Genomic DNA, 22,743 nt, shown 5'->3' with positions numbered 1-22,743 from the left:
AAAAACCCCAGAAGATCCATGATGTAATGCCCTTCGAAGGCTCATTTTCATGCACATGGTGGAGTCAGCTTTGCGCATCCAGTCCATGAATGTGGAGAGTGATGGAAGCTCCTGAGGCATTTCTGTGTATCGAATGGTGAACATGGCCTGTGCTCGCTCATGTGTGCCCGCACCAGGCAGGGTGTGTATACATATGTGCCTGTCTTACAGTAACCTCACTGATTAAAGTGGCAGGTGCAGGATGCAGCCGGCCGTGGACATTAAATAATTCACATCCTCATTGTTTCCTTATGCAAGTGGACAGGACAGAAATGCAGATTGTGCTCCGTTGAATCAGGGCTTTGTCTATAAACTGCTGATTAATGTTCACCTGTCACCTCGTACCAAGAAAGAGGAAAATGACTGATGGATCAAGGAATTCTCCTCTATTAGCCTGTGCGGTGACATAAGTGAGCAGGTCACTACCAACATAAGGGCCATACACTGCTCTGCTGACATACTCTGTGCTGCTGGAACCCTGCCCTTTCCTCTATGTAATCTTCAGTTTCTAACCTTCCAAAAGATCAGCACACACCTCTCCTGAAACACTCTGTGCTGTGGGGTGACCCTGCTTCTTCAGCTATGTAATTCTATGTGACTAGTCCTCATCATTACATCCTCATATCAGAGCACTACCCCCATCATCCTCTTACCCTGGTGAGTTCTTCTCCAGCAGTGGCGACCTTTCAATGTCACGTTAGTCAGTGCATTTAACCAATTCACAATCCGTCCTTCCAGTAAAGCTTATAAAATTTACATCTAAGCTGTGGGGCCTCTCATTGCAGATCAAACACTGAGAAAATTACTAATTCCTGCGCCATCTCCCCAACTCCTCGTTAATATATAATCTGGATGATATATCAAAGGATCCTCAGTAGAGATGAGCTGCTCTATGCAGGCAGGACTGGAGACTGAGCACCTTGTCAGAGTCACCTCTCCTGGGGCCTCCACCAAAGTGATGTCATGTGCCACCGCCTGCTGCTGGGACTTGTATACACCATGGAAAGGGGACATAAATATATGTGTGTGAGGGTGTTACATTATCAGGTTTGCATGCATTTCCTATAGTCACCTCAGTGTACAGCTCCCTGCATGCAGACATACATGAGATTCTCCCTGCAGCCTCCACTAGGGGGAGCTCCCTGTATACAGAGATACATGATAAGATTATTCCTGTAGCCACCACTAGGGGGAGCTCCCTGCATGCAGACATACATGAGATTCTGCCTGCTGCATCCACTAAGGGGAGCTCCCTGTATACTGAGATACATGATAAGATTCTGCCTGCAGACACCACTAGGGGGAGCTCCCTGTATACAGAGATACATGATACGATTCTGTCTGCAGTCACCACTAGGGGGAACTCCCTGTATACAAAGATACATGATAAGATTCTGTCTGCAGCCACCACTAGGGGGAGCTCCCTGTATACAAAGATACATGATAACATTCTGCCTGCAGCCTCCACTAGGGGGAGCTCCCTGTATACAGAGATACATGATCAGATTCTGTCTGCAGTCACCACTAGGGGGAGCTCCCTGTATACAGAGATACATGATAAGATTCTGTCTACAGCCACCACTAGGGGGAGCTCCCTGTATACAGAGATACATGATAAGATCCTGTCTGAAGCCACCACTAGGGGGAGCTCCCTGCATGCAGACATACATGGGATTCTGCCTGCAGTCTGCACTAGGGGGAGCACCCTGCATGCAGATATACATGAGATTTTGCCTGCAGCCTCCACTAAGGGGTGCTCCCTGTATACATAGATATACATAGATACATGATAAGATTGTGTCTGCAGCCACCACTCGGGGGAGCTCCCTGTATGTAGATATTTATGATAAGATTCTGTCTGCAGCCACTACTAGGGGAGCCCCCTGTATACAGAGATACATGATAAGATTCTGTCTGCAGTCACCACTAGGGGGAGCTCCCTGTATACATTGATACATGATAAGATTCTGTCTGCAGCCACCACTAGCAGGAGCTCCCTGTATACAGAGATACATGATAAGATTCTGTCTGCAGCCTCCACTAGGGGGAGCACCCTGCATGCAGACATACATGAGATTCTGCCTGCAGCCTCCACTAGGGGGAGCACCCTGTGTACAGAGATATATAATAAGATCCTGTCTGCAGCCACCACAAGGGGGAGCTCCATGTATACAGAGATACATGATAAGATTCTGTCTGCAGCCACCACTATGGGGAGCTCCCTGTATACAGAGATACACGATAAGATTCTGTCTGCAGCCTCCACTAGGGGGAGCACCCTGTGTACAGAGATACATGATAAGATCCTGTCTGCAGCCTCCACTAGGGGGAGCTCCCTGTGTACAGAGATGTATGATAAGATTCTGTCTGCAGCCACCACTAGGGGGAGCTCCCTGTGTACAGAGAAATATAATAAGATTCTGTCTGCAGCCACCACTAGGGGGAGCTCCCTGAAGATAGAAGATGTGTAAATCTGTGATTGTCCTATGAAGTTCTGGGCACAAAGATACCGTAATCTTAAAGGACACTGGCAAGGGATGGAGCATTTTGTGTTTTTTACCACTGTTCGTTTTCTGCCTGGAGCATGTGTTCGCCTCCTGTTATTTGACCAGATGATATTACAGCATCTTGCTTGATGGCCGGCTGTCAATATTCACATGACTGTTCCCTGTCCACAGGTGTAAATGTAACTTACATGCCAACGCATGTAACTTCCGAGAAGGGGCATTGCAGTGTGAATGTGAGCATAACACCACCGGGCAGGACTGCGGCAGGTGCAAGAAAAGCTTCCGTAACCGATCGTGGCGAGCAGGGTCCTACACACCTCTGCCTCATGGGTCTCCAAACTCATGTAAGTAACACAGCCAGGGTTATCTTTCATTACTGTTGTGCAGGATTAGAGAAACATGGCTGCTTTATTCCAGAAAAGGCGCCACCCTTGTCCACAGGCTTTGTGTGGTATTGCATCTCGGCACTGCTTAAGGACGTAAGGACACAGCCCTGTGTTTCTAATCCAAGACAACCCCTTTAAAAACACACGGCAGAATTGTTGATATTTTGGTCACTTCAGCGAAAAAAGAACAAAAGTGGAATAAAAAGAGCTCAGAAAGTTATTTGGACCCCAAATCGTACCAGTACCGAAAACTAAAACCCGTTTCTGCAATAGATGAGTCCCGGGCACCGCTCTGTGGTCCGTGCACGCCTGGTGCAGCCCTCCACAAGGTTGTAGAAGGAGCCCGGACACCGCTCTTGTCCGGGCACTGCACGTCCTCCTTTTGGTAACTTTATTTGTCCAGAAATATCACAACGTCCCGGCAGCACAGGGCCTTTATCAACCAATAAAAAATGCATCTCTCTCTTTTTCTCTAATAGTTTTTGGTCATGGAAGGCGAAGAGGAATAGTCGAAAGTGAAGAGGGGTCCCTGGGACTTTGTAACCCAAGGTCCTGTATAAACCTGGCATTGGCCCTGGATTTGGGAGACCGCCATTGACAGCAAGCAAGTGGTATAGGGCCGCAGTAGCTGGACTCCACCTGTCTTCACCCCCATTATATGTGACTTGTCCATGGTGTCCTCTGCAGACGGTGGATTCAGTGATCGCTTGGGGTCGGTTCTGGGGGTCTTCCTGGCAGACAGACCCCCTCTCCTCTTCCGCTTTCCCTTTAAACATCTGTACTTTAAATTGATCACAGCCACGAGTGCGTCGCTGAGACTCGGCTGTCACCCAACGGAGGAATTCAAAGAGAACAAGCTTGTCAGCAGTCCGCATCCCTTCAAAGGACCTGACAACCACCGGCCGCTGCAGCCGCCGAGCCTTGTTCTTCTCCGGATTCCTTTTTTTGTACGTTTTCCTCTCCGTCCTCCGCTTTGCCCTTTCTCTGGGCTAGATTTAACCCCTGAGAGGCTGGTCGTGGATATAAAGCCATAGGCGGGCAGATGGTCAGTTCCCTACACAAGGCTTTGTCTTTCCATTCCTCTGCTTGCTGTCACAGAATTATTTTCTTTACATCATTTTCTTTACATCCAACTTGATCCGACTGTAACAAACCCTCAGCTGTGGGAAGTGTCCGGTCTGGACTGTTCTCTGTGCAGTGATACATTGTAGCGTCTGGCGGATTTTCTGGATCCCTGGTTGTTGAAGGGCAGTATTAGATCAGTAGTGAAGAAGACATTTCACATTCACTGGCAGCAAGCAGAGATATGGAAAGTGGTGAAGAATAGAAGCACAAAGCGCCTGCAGGTAGGAAACAAGTGCAGCGAGGGGAATCTCAGAGCGGACGGAGGAACAAGACTGTGCATCTGCCGCGGGGTCATATGACTGAGGACACTATATAGGCACTATAATGGGGGAGGGGAGTGTATGATCCCTTGTACTAGATCCAGGTGGGAGGAGTCAGGTGCAGGGGGTGTGGCTCTGTTTTGCCCCTCCTCTGGCTCCTCCTATGCCAGTAGATCACCAAGTGACTTCCTGGGCTCTGGTTACAGAAGTTGTCACTTGCCTGATACATTGGAGCGAATTTTCTAATGTTGGACCTATTTATTGTGTTTTGTGCCTTATTAGACAAGGGGGCATGGCTTAGATGGAAAGGGGCCAGGTTTAAAATGTTGCAACATGTGCTAACATTTTTTGGGACAAAAAGTGGCGCCTACGAATTGGGCGTGTAAAGTTTGACAAAAGTGTCTACGGATCAAATCTACCCCCCATGAGACCGGTTCAGACTGGGCGGGGTCTCAGTGCAGGGGCGGAGCCTGACACCTCCGTCCTCTCTGGCCTGTCTTGCTCCGCCCCCTCAGCACCTGCACCAGGTGAGATACAATGTAGAATGGGGGGTTATTCTCTAATATGCTTTCTTTCCATTCCTTACTATTTTCCAGACCTCTGCATGCTGTTAGTGAATGGACACTTTACAATTAACCATCGCTCTGTTCCAGTGTTGCATCGATATGGGGAGGTTGGCGCCGTTGCGTTCTGTCTCCGCAGCCTACTGACTAATCACGTGTTTTTCCTTCTAGGTGCAGCGTCGGGGTCCTTGGGCAGTGAGTAGACCCCTTGTATTCCTCCGTCTTGTCCCCTCCATCTGCGCCCCCCATCTCATCTCTCCTCCCCGCATCCTGGTAGCACGTTGCCTGGCTTCCGTGACCCGTTACGTTGTGGTGTGCGCCCAGGACGAGGATGTGTGTGTGCGGCCCCCTGTACAGGTCTCTACATAATACTGATGTGTCCAAGCGATTGCTCACTGTTATCAGCCACCAGTACGTCTCCTGGTGTACACTGAGGTTGATCCTACAGAAGGGGGTGCAGTCGCTGTACATTTACCCCCTCTCAGTTTTTTATGATTTTTTTTACATCTGCAGTCCTATGTGTCTGAACTATTGTGTACCAGCATCACCACCTTATGGCGAGATGAAGTAACTGCAAGTGCCTAAACCTAGACAGGTCAGGGGTCCACTTAGCAGACATGTCCTAACTAACGCCCGTCTTCTCTCTATTTTGCTGTGCAGTTGAAAACGATTGATTTTTCTCTGTTATCAGCCATTTCATGTTGGGGAGATTCCAAGACCATTTAAATTAAAAGACTGTGGGGTATGATATTCGGATGAACGCTGTGGCCACCAATTTTCCAACAATTGTGGGGGTCACAGGGCACAGTCCCCCATTAATAATATCTCAGATGTGTAAAGGTGCACTGTCCCTTTAAGTGTCCAGCGGGTTTGTCATCTTTTTGACTTTTCTGATTGTTCATTCTGTCTACTCCAGTCACATCCGGAGCTGCAGTCACAAGGAAACACACGGGCTCCATTCATTATCGCATTTGCGCCTGTTTTAGATATCGCAAGTTTTTGCTCTAAAAACGAAAAAGCAGAGGAAAAAATAGGTGCAAATGCGATAATGAACCCGACCCTACATCCTCCAGAATGCAGCACAGCGGTGCGAGCAGCAGGGACACCAGAGGCCAGCAGGTTCTGGGGAATGAGCAGAATTTTGATTGCAGCTCTGCATGTGATTGGAGTGCGAGTCCAGACTTTACAAACCTCAGACTCCTGAGCTGTGCAGCTGCCACCAGGCATTGGGAGCACGTGGTGAATAGACATATCTTGTCTTTGTGTCTCACTAGTATCAGACACGGCAAGGCCTGAGGTCACCACGGCCAGACAAGTCCTCACATCAGACCCAAAAACTTCTTACACGACCCTTGTTTCCATCACTACGGCAGGTTTGTGACTTACAGTAAAGCAAGTGCCACAATCCCCCTCCCTCTGCATAGCTCCTCTCCGCTCACTTAGAAATGGCTCCAACCTCCTTCTGCTATATCCCTGGGTGACCGAGACCAAGGCTCCTTCCTCCTTCCTTTACCCTGCGCAGAGTATGAGCCACATTATAGATCTAAGCTGTCATGACAATTCATAAACTAAAAAAAACTGGAAACCATCAACAAGTAGATTAGTTTATGGATATATATTTCCAATATAGTGTGAATTCACAGGAAAGCTCAGCTCAAAAATGTGCTCAGTGATATCTGATTCTGAAATCTCATGCTTGGAATCTGTCAGCAAGCTGCTGCTGATGATATATTCGAGCTTTACTGCCTTCCAGATATGGTCTCTGTACCCACAATAATACTGGAGCTGATGATCATCTGAGTAGACTGATTTTAAACTCTCCCTACTAACTGGAAACTGTCAGCAGGCTGCTGATGACTGATATCACAAGTCTTTCTGACAGTACCATGTTCTGCGCTCTGACTCATTGACACTTGTATTTAGTTGCGTTCAAACTTTGCTCTTTTTCTCAGTATTTTCCGGTAGTTTTGGAAAATCGTAGCAAAAGAAGCCAAGACGGGAACAGTGAGGTCACAGCCAATTAAAGGATTTGGATGTTCGTGTGTTAATAAGCTGAGCTCCAGGATTTACTAAGGAACACAAGCCATAAATAGAAACCCATGGCCTACTTACTGATGGTTTTCATGGTCACTACTGAATTGTGAAATGGGGCTTCAATGTAATAAGTCACCACCACGACCCCATCCCAACTCTCTAGTAACCGGCTTTCCAGGTGCGCGATGGCACCTTCTCTTAAACATTTCTTGTTAGGGAATTGTCCACTAAGCGATTTTCCAACACAACCCGTAACATTTCTCTACTTTCAGTGCTTATCTGAGAGGCTTTCCCGGGTATTAAAATGCTATAAATTTGGTGGCGGTGGTAGCGCCGCTGTTCTATTACACGTCCTGTCTGTGCACAAGTAAATTACAGAGCAATTCATCAGCGGGTGAAGGGAGCTGGCACCCGCAGCGGCACAAATCCTCAGCTCATTTTCCGTGGCAGAAAGCAGTCAATGCTTAAAGATTGTGTAATTCAATGAGATTGGCTTCCCCTTCTCTCTGCTGAAGGTTACGCTTTCTAAATGTGCGAAAATTTAAAGGGGAAATCCGCCAGCCATCCAAACGTTTCCCCCGTTGGGAAGTTGTGCAGCACTTGTATCTGCCAATCTTGCCAGTTATTGCATAAAATATACACATTCTGTCTCCACTCCCTGCACAAGCTGCATCAAATTTCTAAGAATGTCACCAAAAATGCATTTTCCAAGCAAGATCGTGACTTACAGATGACACATTGATACACGGCCCCCGACATACTGATTGCTGCATTCACTTGTAGATGATGGGAGTAGTAGTATGCTGTATGTAGCTCTTAGAAGCCAAAGTAGACACTTCTCCTTTTAGTAGTTTGGACTGACTCTTTTTATTTTTTTTGCAATCTATGATGATCTCAGGGGATCCGGTCATTCAGACGTCAGATGTCGCTCGTACTGAGGAAACCAAGGAGAAAGCAGGTATCATCCAGTGGACGAGATGTAGAGTAGAATCCCGACCTTCTCCATAAAGGGAATTGCTAAAGGAGCGATTGCGAATCCATAGTGAGAAATTCCTCTACTCTATGTGAGGTGGATGGATTATCTCGGCAGAGGAGAAGATCTCGCTAACACTGATTTACACACATTTGTGAACAATACTTGAGTAATAGGCCTCTTGTGTCCATAGAAAAATGGGAGCAAAAACAAAAGTGGTGCGTTTAAATTTGTGTTCAATGTAGAAGGCCGGCTGTGGCCCCCAGTGCATTGCCTCGGACCACCTGCTGCTATTAGCCCGGCTCTAAGCTCCACTGCTTTAGATTGGGCGCCTCTTGTAGAAGTGAGCAGCACTGTCAAAAAAGTGGGAATCTTTATGCCTAAAATATTAGAACTGTCCTGAAGGGGTTTTGTACACGTTACAAAACCTCATAGCCTTTCATTTTATAAATTAAGGGTGATTACAATTTTTAGAATCCCTATCTGGTAATTTGCCCCTTGAGTTGTCATAGAGGCAGACCAAGCAGCTGCTGAGCGTCCAATGGAAACTGTTGCACAGTGCTTGCCCATAGCCACCACTAGGGGGAGCTCACCACATAGAGAGGTTTACGTTTGCCCTTGCTTTCACCACCAGTTCTATGAATCTCTAGGTAGTGAGCTCCCCCTAGTGGTGACTGTAAAAATCTGTATGTAGTGAGCTCCCACTAGAGGTGACTATATAAATCTGTATGTAGGGAGCTCCCTCTAGTGGTGGCTGTATAAATCTGTATGTAGGGCGCTCCCTCTAGTGGGGACTGTATAAATCTGTATGTAGTGAGCTCCCTCTAGTGGGGACTATATAAATCTGTATGTAGGGAGCTCCCTCTAGTGGTGGCTGTATAAATCTGTATGTAAGGAGCTCCCTCTAGTGGGGACTGTATAAATCTGTATGTAGGGATGTAGGTATTTCTCCCTAGTGGTGGCTGTATAAATCTGTATTTGGTAAGCTCCCTCTATTGGTGGCTGTATGTGGTGAGCTCCCTCTATTGTTGGCTGTATAAGCTGTATGTAGTGACCCCCCCTTAGTGTTGGCTGTATAAATCCGTATGTAGTAAGCTCCCCCTAGTGATGGCTATATAAATCTATATGTAGTGAGATTCCCTTAGTGGAGACTGTATAAATACGCATGCAGTGAGCTCCCCCTAGTGTTGGCTGTATAAATGTATAAATCTGTATGTAGTGAGAAGGTATTTGGAGATCTGATAAAGAAATTAACTATTTGGGGTTCTAATATTTGCGGAGAATCTTTTTTGTCTACATCTCTCTACACTAGAGGGCGCCCCTAACATATACCCCCTTCTTTAACTCTGCCATCCGCTGCACTTATTTTGCACCACCGCTCTCTACGAGTACTAGGAGACAGCGCCGCTCCCTGTTCTTGACACCTATAGATATCTCATCCTTTAATCTGTTTGTTTGAAGCACCCTGGATTTCACCAGCTCCTCCATTGCTAGAACCTAAACTTCAGCGTCAGGAACTTCCAGAGAGAATACGAGGTACGTCCATGGCTAATACACACTCATCACCCCCCCAAATGACCCCTGTGTCAGCACAGACCAGTCAATACAAAGTATCACTTGGAACTTTCCTATTCTGTAGCAAATGCCAATTAAATGTTACCCAGGAGACTGGTGCTGCCATGACCTCACCTGGCAAGGAAATGGTTAAATAAAATTCTCAAGCCTTGAAGTTTATATTTAGACAGAAGTTTGGAGTAAATCCTGGAGCGAAGGAAAAGCAGTAATGCCGCTGCAGACGAGAGGCTCCACAAAGCTGGCAGGGGCTGGCAAGCATTAAAGCCAAGCTCAAGCCCAAGTATTAGGAAACTGCATGCATAGCAACTCCCTAATTAACTTCTATGAATGGGTTCGCACCTATCAGAAGTTATAGTAGAGCAGGAAAGGAAAGATCAATCCCCTGCAACCTGTGAGCAGTCATATTAATATTAACACACCCCCCCCCCCCCCTCGGAAGACCTGACTCATTAAGGAGACCTGCACATGTTTTTCCAAATATTCAATTTTTAATATTTGATAATTATTAGCATATATTTTATGTAGGTTGGTGCTTTTCTGATACAGAGCTCCAAATTCCCTGCATAAACAAAGGTAAATTATAAAATTATGGCTTCCAGCAGCCACCACTAGGTGGAGCTCCCTGTGTACCGAGATACATGATAAGATTCTGTCTGTAGCCCCCACTAGGGGGAGCTCCCTGTATACAGAGATACATGGTAAGATTCTGTCTGCAGCCTCCACTAGGGGGAACTCCTTGTGTACCGAGATACATGAAAAGATTCTGTCTGCATCCACCACTAGGGGGAGCTCCCTGTATACAGAGATACAGGATAAGATTCTGTTTGCAGCCACCTTTAGAGGGAGGCAGAATCTTATCGTGTATCTCTATATACAAGGAACTTCCCCTAGTGGTGGCTGCAGACAGAATCTTATCATGTATCTCTGTATACAGGGAGCTCCCCCTAGTGGTGGCTGCAGACAGAATCTTATCATGCATCTCTGTATACAGGGAGCTCCTCCTAGTGGTGGCTGCAGACAGAATCTTATCATGTATCTCTGTATACAGGGAGCTCCCCCTAGTGGCGGCTGCTGACAGAATGTTATCATGCATCTGTGTATACAGGGAGATTCCCCTAGTGGTGGCTGCAGACAGAATCTTATCATGTATCTCTGTATACAGGGAGCTCCCCCTAGTGGTGGCTGCAGACAGAATCTTATCATGCATCTCTGTATACAGGGAGCTCCTCCTAGTGGTGGCTGCAGACAGAATCTTATCATGTATCTCTGTATACAGGGAGCTCCCCCTAGTGGAGGCTGCAGACAGAATCTTATCATGTATCTCTGTATACAGGGAGCTCCCCCTAGTGGTGGCTGCAGACAGAATCTTATCATGTATCTCTGTATACAGGGAGCTCTCCCTAGTGGTGGCTGCAGACAGAATCTTATCATGTATCTCTGTATACAGGGAGCTCCCCCTAGTGGTGGCTGCAGACAGAATCTTATCATGTATCTCTATATACAGGAAGCTCCCCCTAGTGGTGGCTGTAGACAGAATCTTATCATGTTTCTCTGTATACAGGGAGCTCCCCCTAGTGGTGGCTGCAGACAGAATCTTATCATGTATCTCTGTATACAGGGAGCTCCCCCTAGTGGTGGCGGCGGCAAACAGAATTTTACTTTTTGTCTATGCAGAGGATTTGGTGATCTTTTCAGGGTGGATATTGAATTGAGGGCTATGTTCCCACGATAAGTTTTTGGTGAGTTTTTAACGCTGCATATTTTTGAAAAAATGCCAGTAACCTATTTTACTTAATAGGTGCAGAAAATCTGCACCATGATAAACTCACCAAAATCTCATTGTGGCAATGTAGCCTAGGAGAATCCTACTGCCCAGTGTTTTTTTGTATTTGTTTTTATGGGAAGGCGAAGAAATAGGTGAAACATTTGCCATCTCTATTGGTGGCCCTTTTACCCCATTTGTCCCCATACCAATGATGGTGCCCGGTACCCCACTTTATGAGCGATTATTAATCTGTTGCACAGAAGGAAAATAATTATTTTTGCTTTGGATATTAGTAAAGTGATTTTACGCGGGAGGCAATTATTATTCACCCCGCTTGGTAAGAAGAAAATTCTCGCTGACCATCTCTCATTCTCTCTCATCACCACTGATGAAACACTATATCAGACAGTATTTGGGGGGCGCTGTCACCATGGTAACATGGATCTAAGGCTATTGCCCTGAGCTAGTGCCAGCTGTCCTATGGTATTTAGGAGTCCTGCGTTCTGTGGATGTTCACAGGAGAACACTTCTGCTGCTGCCATGTTAGGCACGGCACACAACTCTGGACCGTTCCTCTGTCAGACCACTAGATCACACTTGGCCCCTTTGGTAATTAATTGCCAACCCCCGCCCCCCCCTGCAGCTTGTCCTTCTATCTCATTGCATGCATTTTAACATAACAGGTGGTCTGCAACCTGTGGCCCTCCAGAGGTTGTGACACTACTACTCCCAGCATGCTCTGACAGTTGCAGAGTGGAGGGGTTGGAGTTGGTGGAGGCAACCTCAGGCTATGCCCAGCTCCCATCTCAGGGCAGAGCGGTGGCCAAGGAGGACTTGCACCAATATCATTTGTATTAAAATAAGTTTGATACATTGTAGCAGAATGTTAGTCTTTGAAGGCCTCCAGCATTGCTTGTTTATTACCTGGAGCTGCTCCTTGAGGTTCCTCCTTCATCTTGTCTCTTACACCCTTCACATTTCTAACACAGCTAACCCACCGATTCAAAGGGAGCCACCGCCACCCGCCAAGATACATCCTAAAACAGGTACCGTGAGCCCGCGGGCCCCCAGTAGACATGTGGTAGCCTAGATGCCTGTGGTACATTACACGGTGTGGACGTGCTTGTATTGATTAGCCTAGACGCAATAATCCTATCTCATTTCTCCAAATTCAAGAATCCTCCAAGGTTTTCATTCGTCTTGAACCCACTCCGGCCTATGTCACCGATACGATCAAGAGTCCGAAAGATACTGATGACACTGAAGGTTCGTCTGTCCTGCCGGGATTTATTCACCTATTTGGGCACCCAGAGGTCTTAGGGGGGTCCTGTAGATGGAGCCGAGTGTGTCTTTGGTTGTTGTTGTGGGGGAAGTGCACATGTTATAGCCACTTTGGTGGCCACAGTTTATCACTCGGGGTCTCGGCAGAGATTCTTTCCACTATAACTTATCATTGGATTCGGCTGGTATACTCTCCTGGTATCTTCACCACTAGCACATGCCACTATCATGCGGCCATACACATGGATTTACCCCTCGGAGATGGTTTGAGTGTTTTTTCCTAATCCCTGTGTTATACCTATATGCTGCACTAGTGTTTATAAACGATGCTGAATCCTCCCTGCGGTCAGCGGACTAGTTTGAGCCACCATCAATCGTTGCTTTAGTCTGCTGATTGACATCCCAACATGTCTCGGGAGAAGAGGGACTTCTCCTCCTCCCTGCTCATACTTTGATGTCAGTCACGTCACTGTGAGCGTTATCCCAGTGATTGACAGTGGTCCCAGACCAGTCCGCCACCCGCAGGCAGGGAGGATTCAACATCGTTTTTGGAAACACACACATGTAAAGTTTAGATATAACACAGGAATCACTAATAACAAAGAGGCTGATAAAGTGCTCCTAATACCCCCTAGAGGTATAACCTGCTGACAGGTTCCCTTAAATATCTGTTGTTGGACTCATCCTGATTACTCCTGACCCCTACACACATGCACGCTCGATATATAGGGCGTGCACGTGCTCTGTATGGGAAGAGGTGAGCATGCCAGTGTCAGACATTTCTTATCTTCCTGAAGAGCAGGGGATGGGACATGTTGAAATTAGATATGCCCTATCTTTTTTTATCCCATCATAGTCCAGACATCAGGCACATTAGATTGTTGGCCAATCCCCCAAAGTCGTCAAGTTGGAGCAACCTTAGTCTTATGTGCATAGACCACCTTTTACAGTCTGTGGCAGCCAGGCTCGGACTGGCCAACAGGAGAATCCTCCGGTGGGCTCTTGTGCAGGAGTGACCACCACCCTCTTATATGAGCAGTATTTGACACAATACCCTTAATTCACAATGGACAGACAAAGGCAGCGCCTTTTTAATTCAACAATCCATTTTATTGCTATGGAAATTTTGAATGAGGATAAAGTCATATTTGTATGTAGCTGAAAAGTGGGGCCCTGGAGTTGATGTTACTGGTGGGCCCTTGGCTCCCCAGTCCGACACTGGTGGCAGCTGTGACCAGAAGTCCTAATGGTGGCTATGACCATCGCAAAGTCCATTTACCTGTTGGCGGCCTACACTGCAGCTTCTCCTTATTACATACCCTATGGGTGCTGATTATCTGGGACCACCTGCAGGTGAGATTGACTTGAGTGTACCCCTGGGCCATCTTCCTTTGGATTAATCTCTTGGATCCAGGCCTTGGAGCAGCCTCAGGACTGGGTTGTGCACCTACCTCCCCTGAGACTCGGACCAGGGGGACACATCAGGAGTCCATTCTGGACATGTGACTATTTTACCAGGCTGGTAATAAATGCTGAGATACTGGAAGACCCTATAAAATGCCTTGTATGATTTATGATGCTGGTGGGTATTTGGGGATGTTCTTCTATGAATGGCGGTGTGAATGTGACTTGAGACTTTGTATATCTTCATCCCGTGTCACCCCTTTCACATCAGCATGACTTGTCACCACCGTGCATGTAAATGACCCCCCAGCTCTGATGTTCATGTCGACTTCTCATGACTTTGGGATGTCCGAGATTTTGATCAGCGTTACCCTTGTGAAGTAGTCGCTGCCCTTGGCTCCTGCCCTGAGGCCGAGCTGCAGGGAGAGGGACACTTACATGTGAGGTTCGTTTGATTAAATCTGGTAGCGACGTCCATAGCCCTCGGCAAGGTCATGGATCCGGCACCATTCTCTCTGCGCACAATCAAGCTTAATTGAAACATCCATAAGCTCGGGGAATTGTGATTGACTGGGGATGGCAATGACTTTGGGTGTCACTGACCTTGTGGAAGGGTTAAGATTAAGAATTTAAAGGGCAACGTTAAATCCGGCTAGAAACAAATCAGATTTGCTTGGCAGCCTATGGCGTAGTCCATGGAGGGGAAGAGACATATTTTTCAGAGCTTATATCAGATCCTTGAGTCAGCCATGTGTCTCTATAGAATTAACGCTTTTAGTAATGGATAATTATGAGATCCTTGTGATCAGCCATGAGGTCCCGATGTCTCTCCGGCGCGGGCTGAGATGATCTATGCGATGGATTAGGTGATGAGACATCCCTGGTTGTTGAGGAGTCGGGTCCTTCTTTGTTGGTTCTCATTGGGTTTTCCTCCATCTCCAGACTGTGAATGTTATGGACATTCCAGCAGATGCAGCTTCATCGACTTCCTGAATGTGGTCACCTGTGTCAGCTGCAAGCACAATACTCGGGGTCAGCACTGCCAGCATTGCCGCCTCGGCTTCTACCGCAACGTGTCTGCCGAGCTGGAGGATGAGAATGTCTGCATACGTGAGTGACCGACGGTCAGCTGTGAGACCAGACCTACATGTCCCCAGAATGATGGTGGGATGTCCTAGTGGCCACCACCACCTGCTCTCAGCCGTGTTATGCCAAAAGTACCAGCAGGTGGCAGAAATATCTAATAAGGTCTATGCTAAAAGCACATACCTGTCAAAGAAGGGGAGAAATAAGGGTGCAAAATGTTTTTACTTAAGCATCACTCAATTACAAAGGACACTTCCAAAACTACGGCCTCAGAGTCACAAAAAGCACATGACCCCCTTAATACATCTCAAAATAAATACAGATTACACACAAGACCCCCCACATGAAGATACAAACACCAGACCAGACTTCCTAAATATAGACATAAACCCCAGGCTTGACCCCCCTAAGTAAAGATCTCAACCCCAAATCAGACCATCTAAATAAAGACATCAACCCCAGGCCAGTCCCCCCTCCTTCTTTATATGGAACCCGCCTTTATAAAGATTCCAGGTCAGACCCCTCCTTTCAACTTATCCCAAGCCAGACTCCTCCTTTATACAGACACCAGTACAGCCCAGAACTTTATACAGAGCTCAGGCCAAACGTCTCCTTTATATACACTCAGTATAGAACAAATCTTTTTACAGACCACAGGCCATACCTCTCATTTATACAGACCCCATTATAGCCCAGATCTTTATAGAGACCCCAGGCCATTTCCATGCCCCTCTACACAAACCACAGGCCAGTCCCCAATTTATACAGACCCAGGCCAGCCCAGACACTTACACTGATATTTGCTTAATCCAGCCATTAATACAGATGCCAGACCAGTCCTCCCTAAACCAAGGCCACAGGCCATTTCCACACCCTGTATACAGGCCTCAGCACAATCCTTTATGCAGACCCCAGACTGGACTATCCCCTATATACAGAGCCCAGGTGTGACTGTCCCTAATTATACAGACCCCAGGTGTGACTGTCCCCAGTTATACAGACCACAGGTGTGACTGTCCCCAATTATACAGACCCCAGACCGGACTACCCCTATATACAGATCCTAGGTGTGACTGTCCCCAATTATGCAAACCCCAGACTGGACTAGCCCTATATACAGACCCCAGGTGTGACTGTCCCCAATTATACAGACCCCAGGTGTGACTGTCCCCAATTATACAGACCCCAGACCGGACTACCCCTATATACAGACCCCAGGTGTGACTCTCTCCAATTATACAGACCCCAGACCGGACTACCCCTATATACAGACCCCAGGTGTGACTGTCCCCAATTATGCAAACCCAAGACTGGACTACCCCTATATACAGACCCCAGGTGTGACTGTCCCCAATTATACAGACCCCAGGTGTGACTGTCCCCAATTATACAGACCCCAGACCGGACTACCCCTATATACAGACCCCAGGTGTGACTGTCCCCAATTATGCAAACCCAAGACTGGACTACCCCTATATACAGACCCCAGGTGTGACTGTCCCCAATTATACAGACCACAGGTGTGACTGTCCCCAATTATACAGACCGGACTACCCCTATATACAGACCCCAGGTGTGACTGTCCCCAATTATGCAGACCCCAGACTGGACTACCCCTATTTTCAGACCCCAGGTGTGACTGTCCCCAATTATACAAACCACAGGTGTGACTGTCCCCAATTATACAGACCGGACTACCCCTATATACAGACCCCAGGTGTGACTGTCCCCAATTATGCAGACCCCAGACTGGACTACCCCTATTTTCAGACCCCAGGTCTGACTGTCCCCAGGTATGCAGACCCCAGACTGGACTACCCCTATATACAGACCACCGGTCTGACTGTCCCCAATTATGACCCCAGACTGGACTACCCCTATATACAGACCACCGGTCTGACTGTCCCCAATTATGACCCCAGACGAGGCTGCCCAATCATTGCTGGTTATCTGTCTGTGATCTTGGCAGCCTTGAGACTGAAGATCATTGGAGGAATGGGTATTGGTGACTTTGCCATCTCCTGATATCACTATACAACCTTACTTTTGCGGCTTCCATGCCACCATATTGGGCAGTAGCAAGTTTTGTCTTGAAGGTTCTTCCAGCCACTTCTTTAGATGAGTAGAAGTTGTATCAGGGTGAGACGTCAGACGGTCCCGTGCTCCCCCCTTCTCGAGTCTCTCCATGTTCTACGTCCCGTCACTTACAATTAATGTCCCTTCTGCAGCAGGAGAGAATAGTTCACTCATTTCTGTATAAGGACAAGCTATAAACACATTAGAGACCCTGCACCGAGCTGGTGACTGCAGAGACGTGCGGCTGAGTAATGGCCTGTGAGGCTGTGCTAATATGATTACACTGAACAGTGGAGCGTCTGAGCGGAGGAGACACTGGAGTGGATCACAATATTCCCGCTATAGATTATCCTGACTCTTAACAAACTAATAACAGCAGAAGTGGCTGCAAACCCATCCAAGATTAACCCAATTACCTGTAATAAAGTGCTGCCTGCACTGACCAGTACACCACCACTAGGTGGCGAAATGCTGCTTCACAATGAAGGTGACAAATTGTAAGAGAAGACAGAAATGTAACAAGAACTTCAAGAACATAACGACGACCCCAAAAACATGTCAGAAACACAAAACATTTACATAAAACCCATTATTTATTTTTCTTGTGAATGTCCCTCACATCACAAGACTCAACAGAGATTTCATGTTCTCTTTATCCCACAGGAATAGCTATTGTCATATTATCCCAAATATTCAAGAATATAACTACTATAATACTGCCCCCTATGTACAAGAATATAACTACTATAATACTGCCCCTATGTACAAGAATATAACTAGTATAATACCGCTCCCTATGTACAAGAATATAACTACTATAATACTGCCACTCTGTACAAGAATATAACTACTATAATACTGCCCCTATGTACAAGATTATAACTACTATAATACTGCCCCTATGTACAAGAACATAACTACTATAATACTGCCCCCTATGTACAAGAATATAACTACTATAATACTGCCCCTATGTACAAGATTATAACTACTATAATACTGCTCCTATGTACAAGAATATAACTACTATAATACTGCCCCTATGTACAAGAATATAACTAGTATAATACCGCTCCCTATGTACAAGAATATAACTACTATAATACTGCCCCTATGTACAAGAATATAACTACTATAATACTGCCCCCTATGTACAAGACTATAACTACTATAATACTGCCCCATGTACAAGAATATAACTACTATAATACTGCCCCCTATGTACAAGAATATAACTACTATAATACTGCCCCCTATGTACAAGAATATAACTACTATAATAATGCCCCCTATGTACAAGAATATAACTACTATAATACTGCTCCCTATGTACAAGAATATAACTACTATAATACTGCCCCTATGTACAAGAATATAACTACTATAATAATGCCCCTATGTACAAGAATATAACTACTATAATACCGCTCCCTATGTACAAGAATATAACTACTATAATACTGCGCCTATGTACAAGAATATAACTACTATAATACTGCCCCCTATGTACAAGAATATAACTACTATAATACTGCCCCCTATGTACAAGAATATAATTACTATAATACTGCTCCTATATACAAGAATATAACTACTATAATACTGCACCATATGTACAAGAATATAACTACTATAATACTGCCCCTATGTACAAGAATATAACTACTATAATACTGCTCCCTATGTACAAGAATATAACTACTATAATACTGCCCCTATGTACAAGAATATAACTACTATAATACTGCTGCTATGTACAAGAATATAACTACTATAATACTGCCCCTATGTACAAGAATATAATTACTAAAATACTGCTCCTATATACAAGAATATAACTACTATAATACTTCCCCTATGTACAAGAATATAACTACTATAATACTGCCCCTATGTACAAGAATATAACTACTATAATACTGCTCCCTATGTACAAGAATATAACTACTATAATACTGCTCCTATGTACAAGAATATAACTACTATAATACTGCCCCCTATGTACAAGAATATAACTATTATAATACTGCTCCTATGTACAAGAATATAACTACTATAATACTGCTCCTATGTACAAGAATATAACTACTATAATACTGCTCCCTATGTACAAGAATATAACTCCTATAATACTGCCCCTATATACAAGAATATAGCTACTATAATACTGCCCCCTATGTAGAAGAATAGGAATACTATAATACTGCCCCCTATGTACAAGAATATAATTACTATAATACTGCCCCCTATGTACAAGAATATAACTACTATAATACTGCCCCCTATGTACAAGAATAGAACTACTATAATACTGCTCCTATGTACAAGAATATAACTACTATAATACTGATCCTATGTACAAGAATATAACTACTATAATACTGCTCCTATGTACAAGAATATAACTACTATAATACTGCTCCCAATATACAAGAATATAACTACTATAATACTGCCCCTTTTGTCAAGAATACAACTACTATAATACTGCCCCCTATGTACAAGAATATAACTACTATAATACTGTCTCCTATGTACAAGACTATAACTACTATAATACTGCCCCCTATGTACAAGAATATAACTACTATAATACTGCCCCCTATGTACAAGAATATAACTACTATAATACTGCTCCCTATGTACAAGAATATAACTACTATAATACTGCTCCTATGTGCAAGAATATAACTACTATAATACTGCCCCTTTGTACAAGAATATAACTACTATAATACTGCCCCTATATACAAGAATATAGCTACTATAATACTGCCCCCTATGTACAAGAATATAACTACTATAATACTGCTCCTATGTACAAGAATATAATTACTATAATACTGCTCCTATGTACAAGAATATAACTACTATAATACTGCCCCCTATGTACAAGAATATAACTACTATAATACTGCTCCTATGTACAAGAATAGAACTACTATAATACTGATCCTATGTACAAGAATATAACTACTATAATACTACCCCCTATGTACAAGAATATAACTACTATAATACTGTTCCCTATGTACAAGAATAGAACTACTATAATACTGCTCCCTATGTACAAGAATAGAACTACTATAATACTGCCCCCTATGTACAAGAATATAATTACTATAATACTGCCCCCTATGTACAGGAATATAACTACTATAATACTGCTCCTATGTACAAGAATATAACTACTATAATACTGATCCTATGTACAAGAATATAACTGCTATAATACTACCCCCTATGTACAAGAATATAACTACTATAATACTGATCCTATGTACAACAATATAACTACTATAATACTGCTCCCTATGTACAAGAATATAACTACTATAATACTGCTCCCTATGTACAAGAATATAACTATTATAATACTGCCCCCTATGTACAAGAATATAATTACTATAATACTGCTCCTATATACAAGAATATAACTACTATAATACTGCACCCTATGTACAAGAATATAACTACTATAATACTGCCCCTATGTACAAGAATATAACTACTATAATACTGCTCCCTATGTACAAGAATATAACTACTATAATACTGCTGCTATGTACAAGAATATAACTACTATAATACTGCCCCTATGTACAAGAATATAATTGCTATAATACTGCTCCTATATACAAGAATATAACTACTATAATACTGCCCCTATGTACAAGAATATAACTACTATAATACTGCCCCTATGTACAAGAATATAACTACTATAATACTGCTCCCTATGTACAAGAATATAACTACTATAATACTGCTCCTATGTACAAGAATATAACTACTATAATACTGCTCCCTATGTACAAGAATATAACTACTATAATACTGCTCCTATGTACAAGAATATAACTACTATAATACTGCTCCTATGTACAAGAATATAACTACTATAATACTGCTCCCTATGTACAAGAATATAGCTCCTATAATACTGCCCCTATATACAAGAAAATAGCTACTATAATACTGCCCCCTATGTAGAAGAATAGGACTACTATAATACTGCCCCCTATGTACAAGAATATAATTACTATAATACTGCCCCCTATGTACAAGAATATAACTACTATAATACTGCCCCCTATGTACAAGAATATAACTACTATAATACTGCTCCTATGTACAAGAATAGAACTACTATAATACTGATCCTATGTACAAGAATATAACTACTATAATACTACCCCCTATGTACAAGAATATAACTACTATAATACTGCTCCCTATGTACAAGAATAGAACTACTATAATACTGCCCCCTATGTACAAGAATATAACTCCTATAATACTGCTCCTATGTACAAGAATATAACTACTATAATACTGATCCTATGTACAAGAATATAACTACTATAATACTGCTCCTATGTACAAGCATATAACTACTATAATACTGCTCCCAATATACAAGAATATAACTACTATAATACTGCCCCTTATGTCAAGAATACAACTACTATAATACTGCCCCCTATGTACAAGAATATAACTACTATAATACTGTCTCCTATGTACAAGACTATAACTACTATAATACTGCCCCCTATGTACAAGAATATAACTAGTATAATACTGCCCCCTATGTACAAGAATATAACTACTATAATACTGCCCCCTATGTACAAGAATATAACTACTATAATACTGCTCCCTATGTACAAGAATATAACTACTATAATACTGCTCCTATGTGCAAGAATATAACTACTATAATACTGATCCTATGTACAAGAATATAACTACTATAATACTGCTCCTATGTACAAGAATATAACTACTATAATACTGCTCCCAATATACAAGAATATATCTACTATAATACTGCCCCTTATGTCAAGAATACAACTACTATAATACTGCCCCCTATGTACAAGAATATAACTACTATAATACTGTCTCCTATGTACAAGACTATAACTACTATAATACTGCCCCCTATGTACAAGAATATAACTAGTATAATACTGCCCCCTATGTACAAGAATATAACTACTATAATACTGCCCCCTATGTACAAGAATATAACTACTATAATACTGCTCCCTATGTACAAGAATATAACTACTATAATACTGCTCCTATGTGCAAGAATACAACTACTATAATACTGCCCCTTTGTACAAGAATATAACTACTATAATACTGCCCCTATATACAAGAATATAGCTACTATAATACTGCCCCCTATGTACAAGAATATAACTACTATAATACTGCTCCTATGTACAAGAATATAATTACTATAATACTGCTCCTATGTACAAGAATATAACTACTATAATACTGCCCCCTATGTACAAGAATATAACTACTATAATACTGCTCCTATGTACAAGAATAGAACTACTATAATACTGATCCTATGTACAAGAATATAACTACTATAATACTACCCCCTATGTACAAGAATATAACTACTATAATACTGTTCCCTATGTACAAGAATAGAACTACTATAATACTGCTCCCTATGTACAAGAATAGAACTACTATAATACTGCCCCCTATGTACAAGAATATAATTACTATAATACTGCCCCCTATGTACAGGAATATAACTACTATAATACTGCTCCTATGTACAAGAATATAACTACTATAATACTGATCCTATGTACAAGAATATAACTGCTATAATACTACCCCCTATGTACAAG

General features: G+C 43.6%; 1 protein-coding gene across 2 annotated transcripts in view; it reads left to right on the top strand.

Moving 5' to 3' along the window:
* Positions 1 to 22,743, top strand: part of NTNG2 (netrin G2) — a 110,333-nt gene that overhangs the window by 64,593 nt on the left and 22,997 nt on the right. For both annotated transcript variants that reach the window (XM_073640673.1, XM_073640674.1), the window contains exons 4-6: positions 2,718 to 2,890; positions 5,052 to 5,075; positions 14,855 to 15,022. In XM_073640673.1, coding sequence (XP_073496774.1) covers positions 2,718 to 2,890; positions 5,052 to 5,075; positions 14,855 to 15,022 — 365 coding nt within the window. The remainder of the gene's footprint in view (positions 1 to 2,717; positions 2,891 to 5,051; positions 5,076 to 14,854; positions 15,023 to 22,743) is intronic.

Source organism: Phyllobates terribilis, unplaced genomic scaffold (assembly GCF_046119375.1).
Source record: "Phyllobates terribilis strain yellow unplaced genomic scaffold, ASM4611937v1 Scaffold_7__3_contigs__length_470593459, whole genome shotgun sequence".
Lineage (NCBI taxonomy): Eukaryota > Metazoa > Chordata > Amphibia > Anura > Dendrobatidae > Phyllobates > Phyllobates terribilis.
Note: the sequence above shows the minus strand (reverse complement) of the source record. Positions and strands in the feature narration are given on the sequence as shown.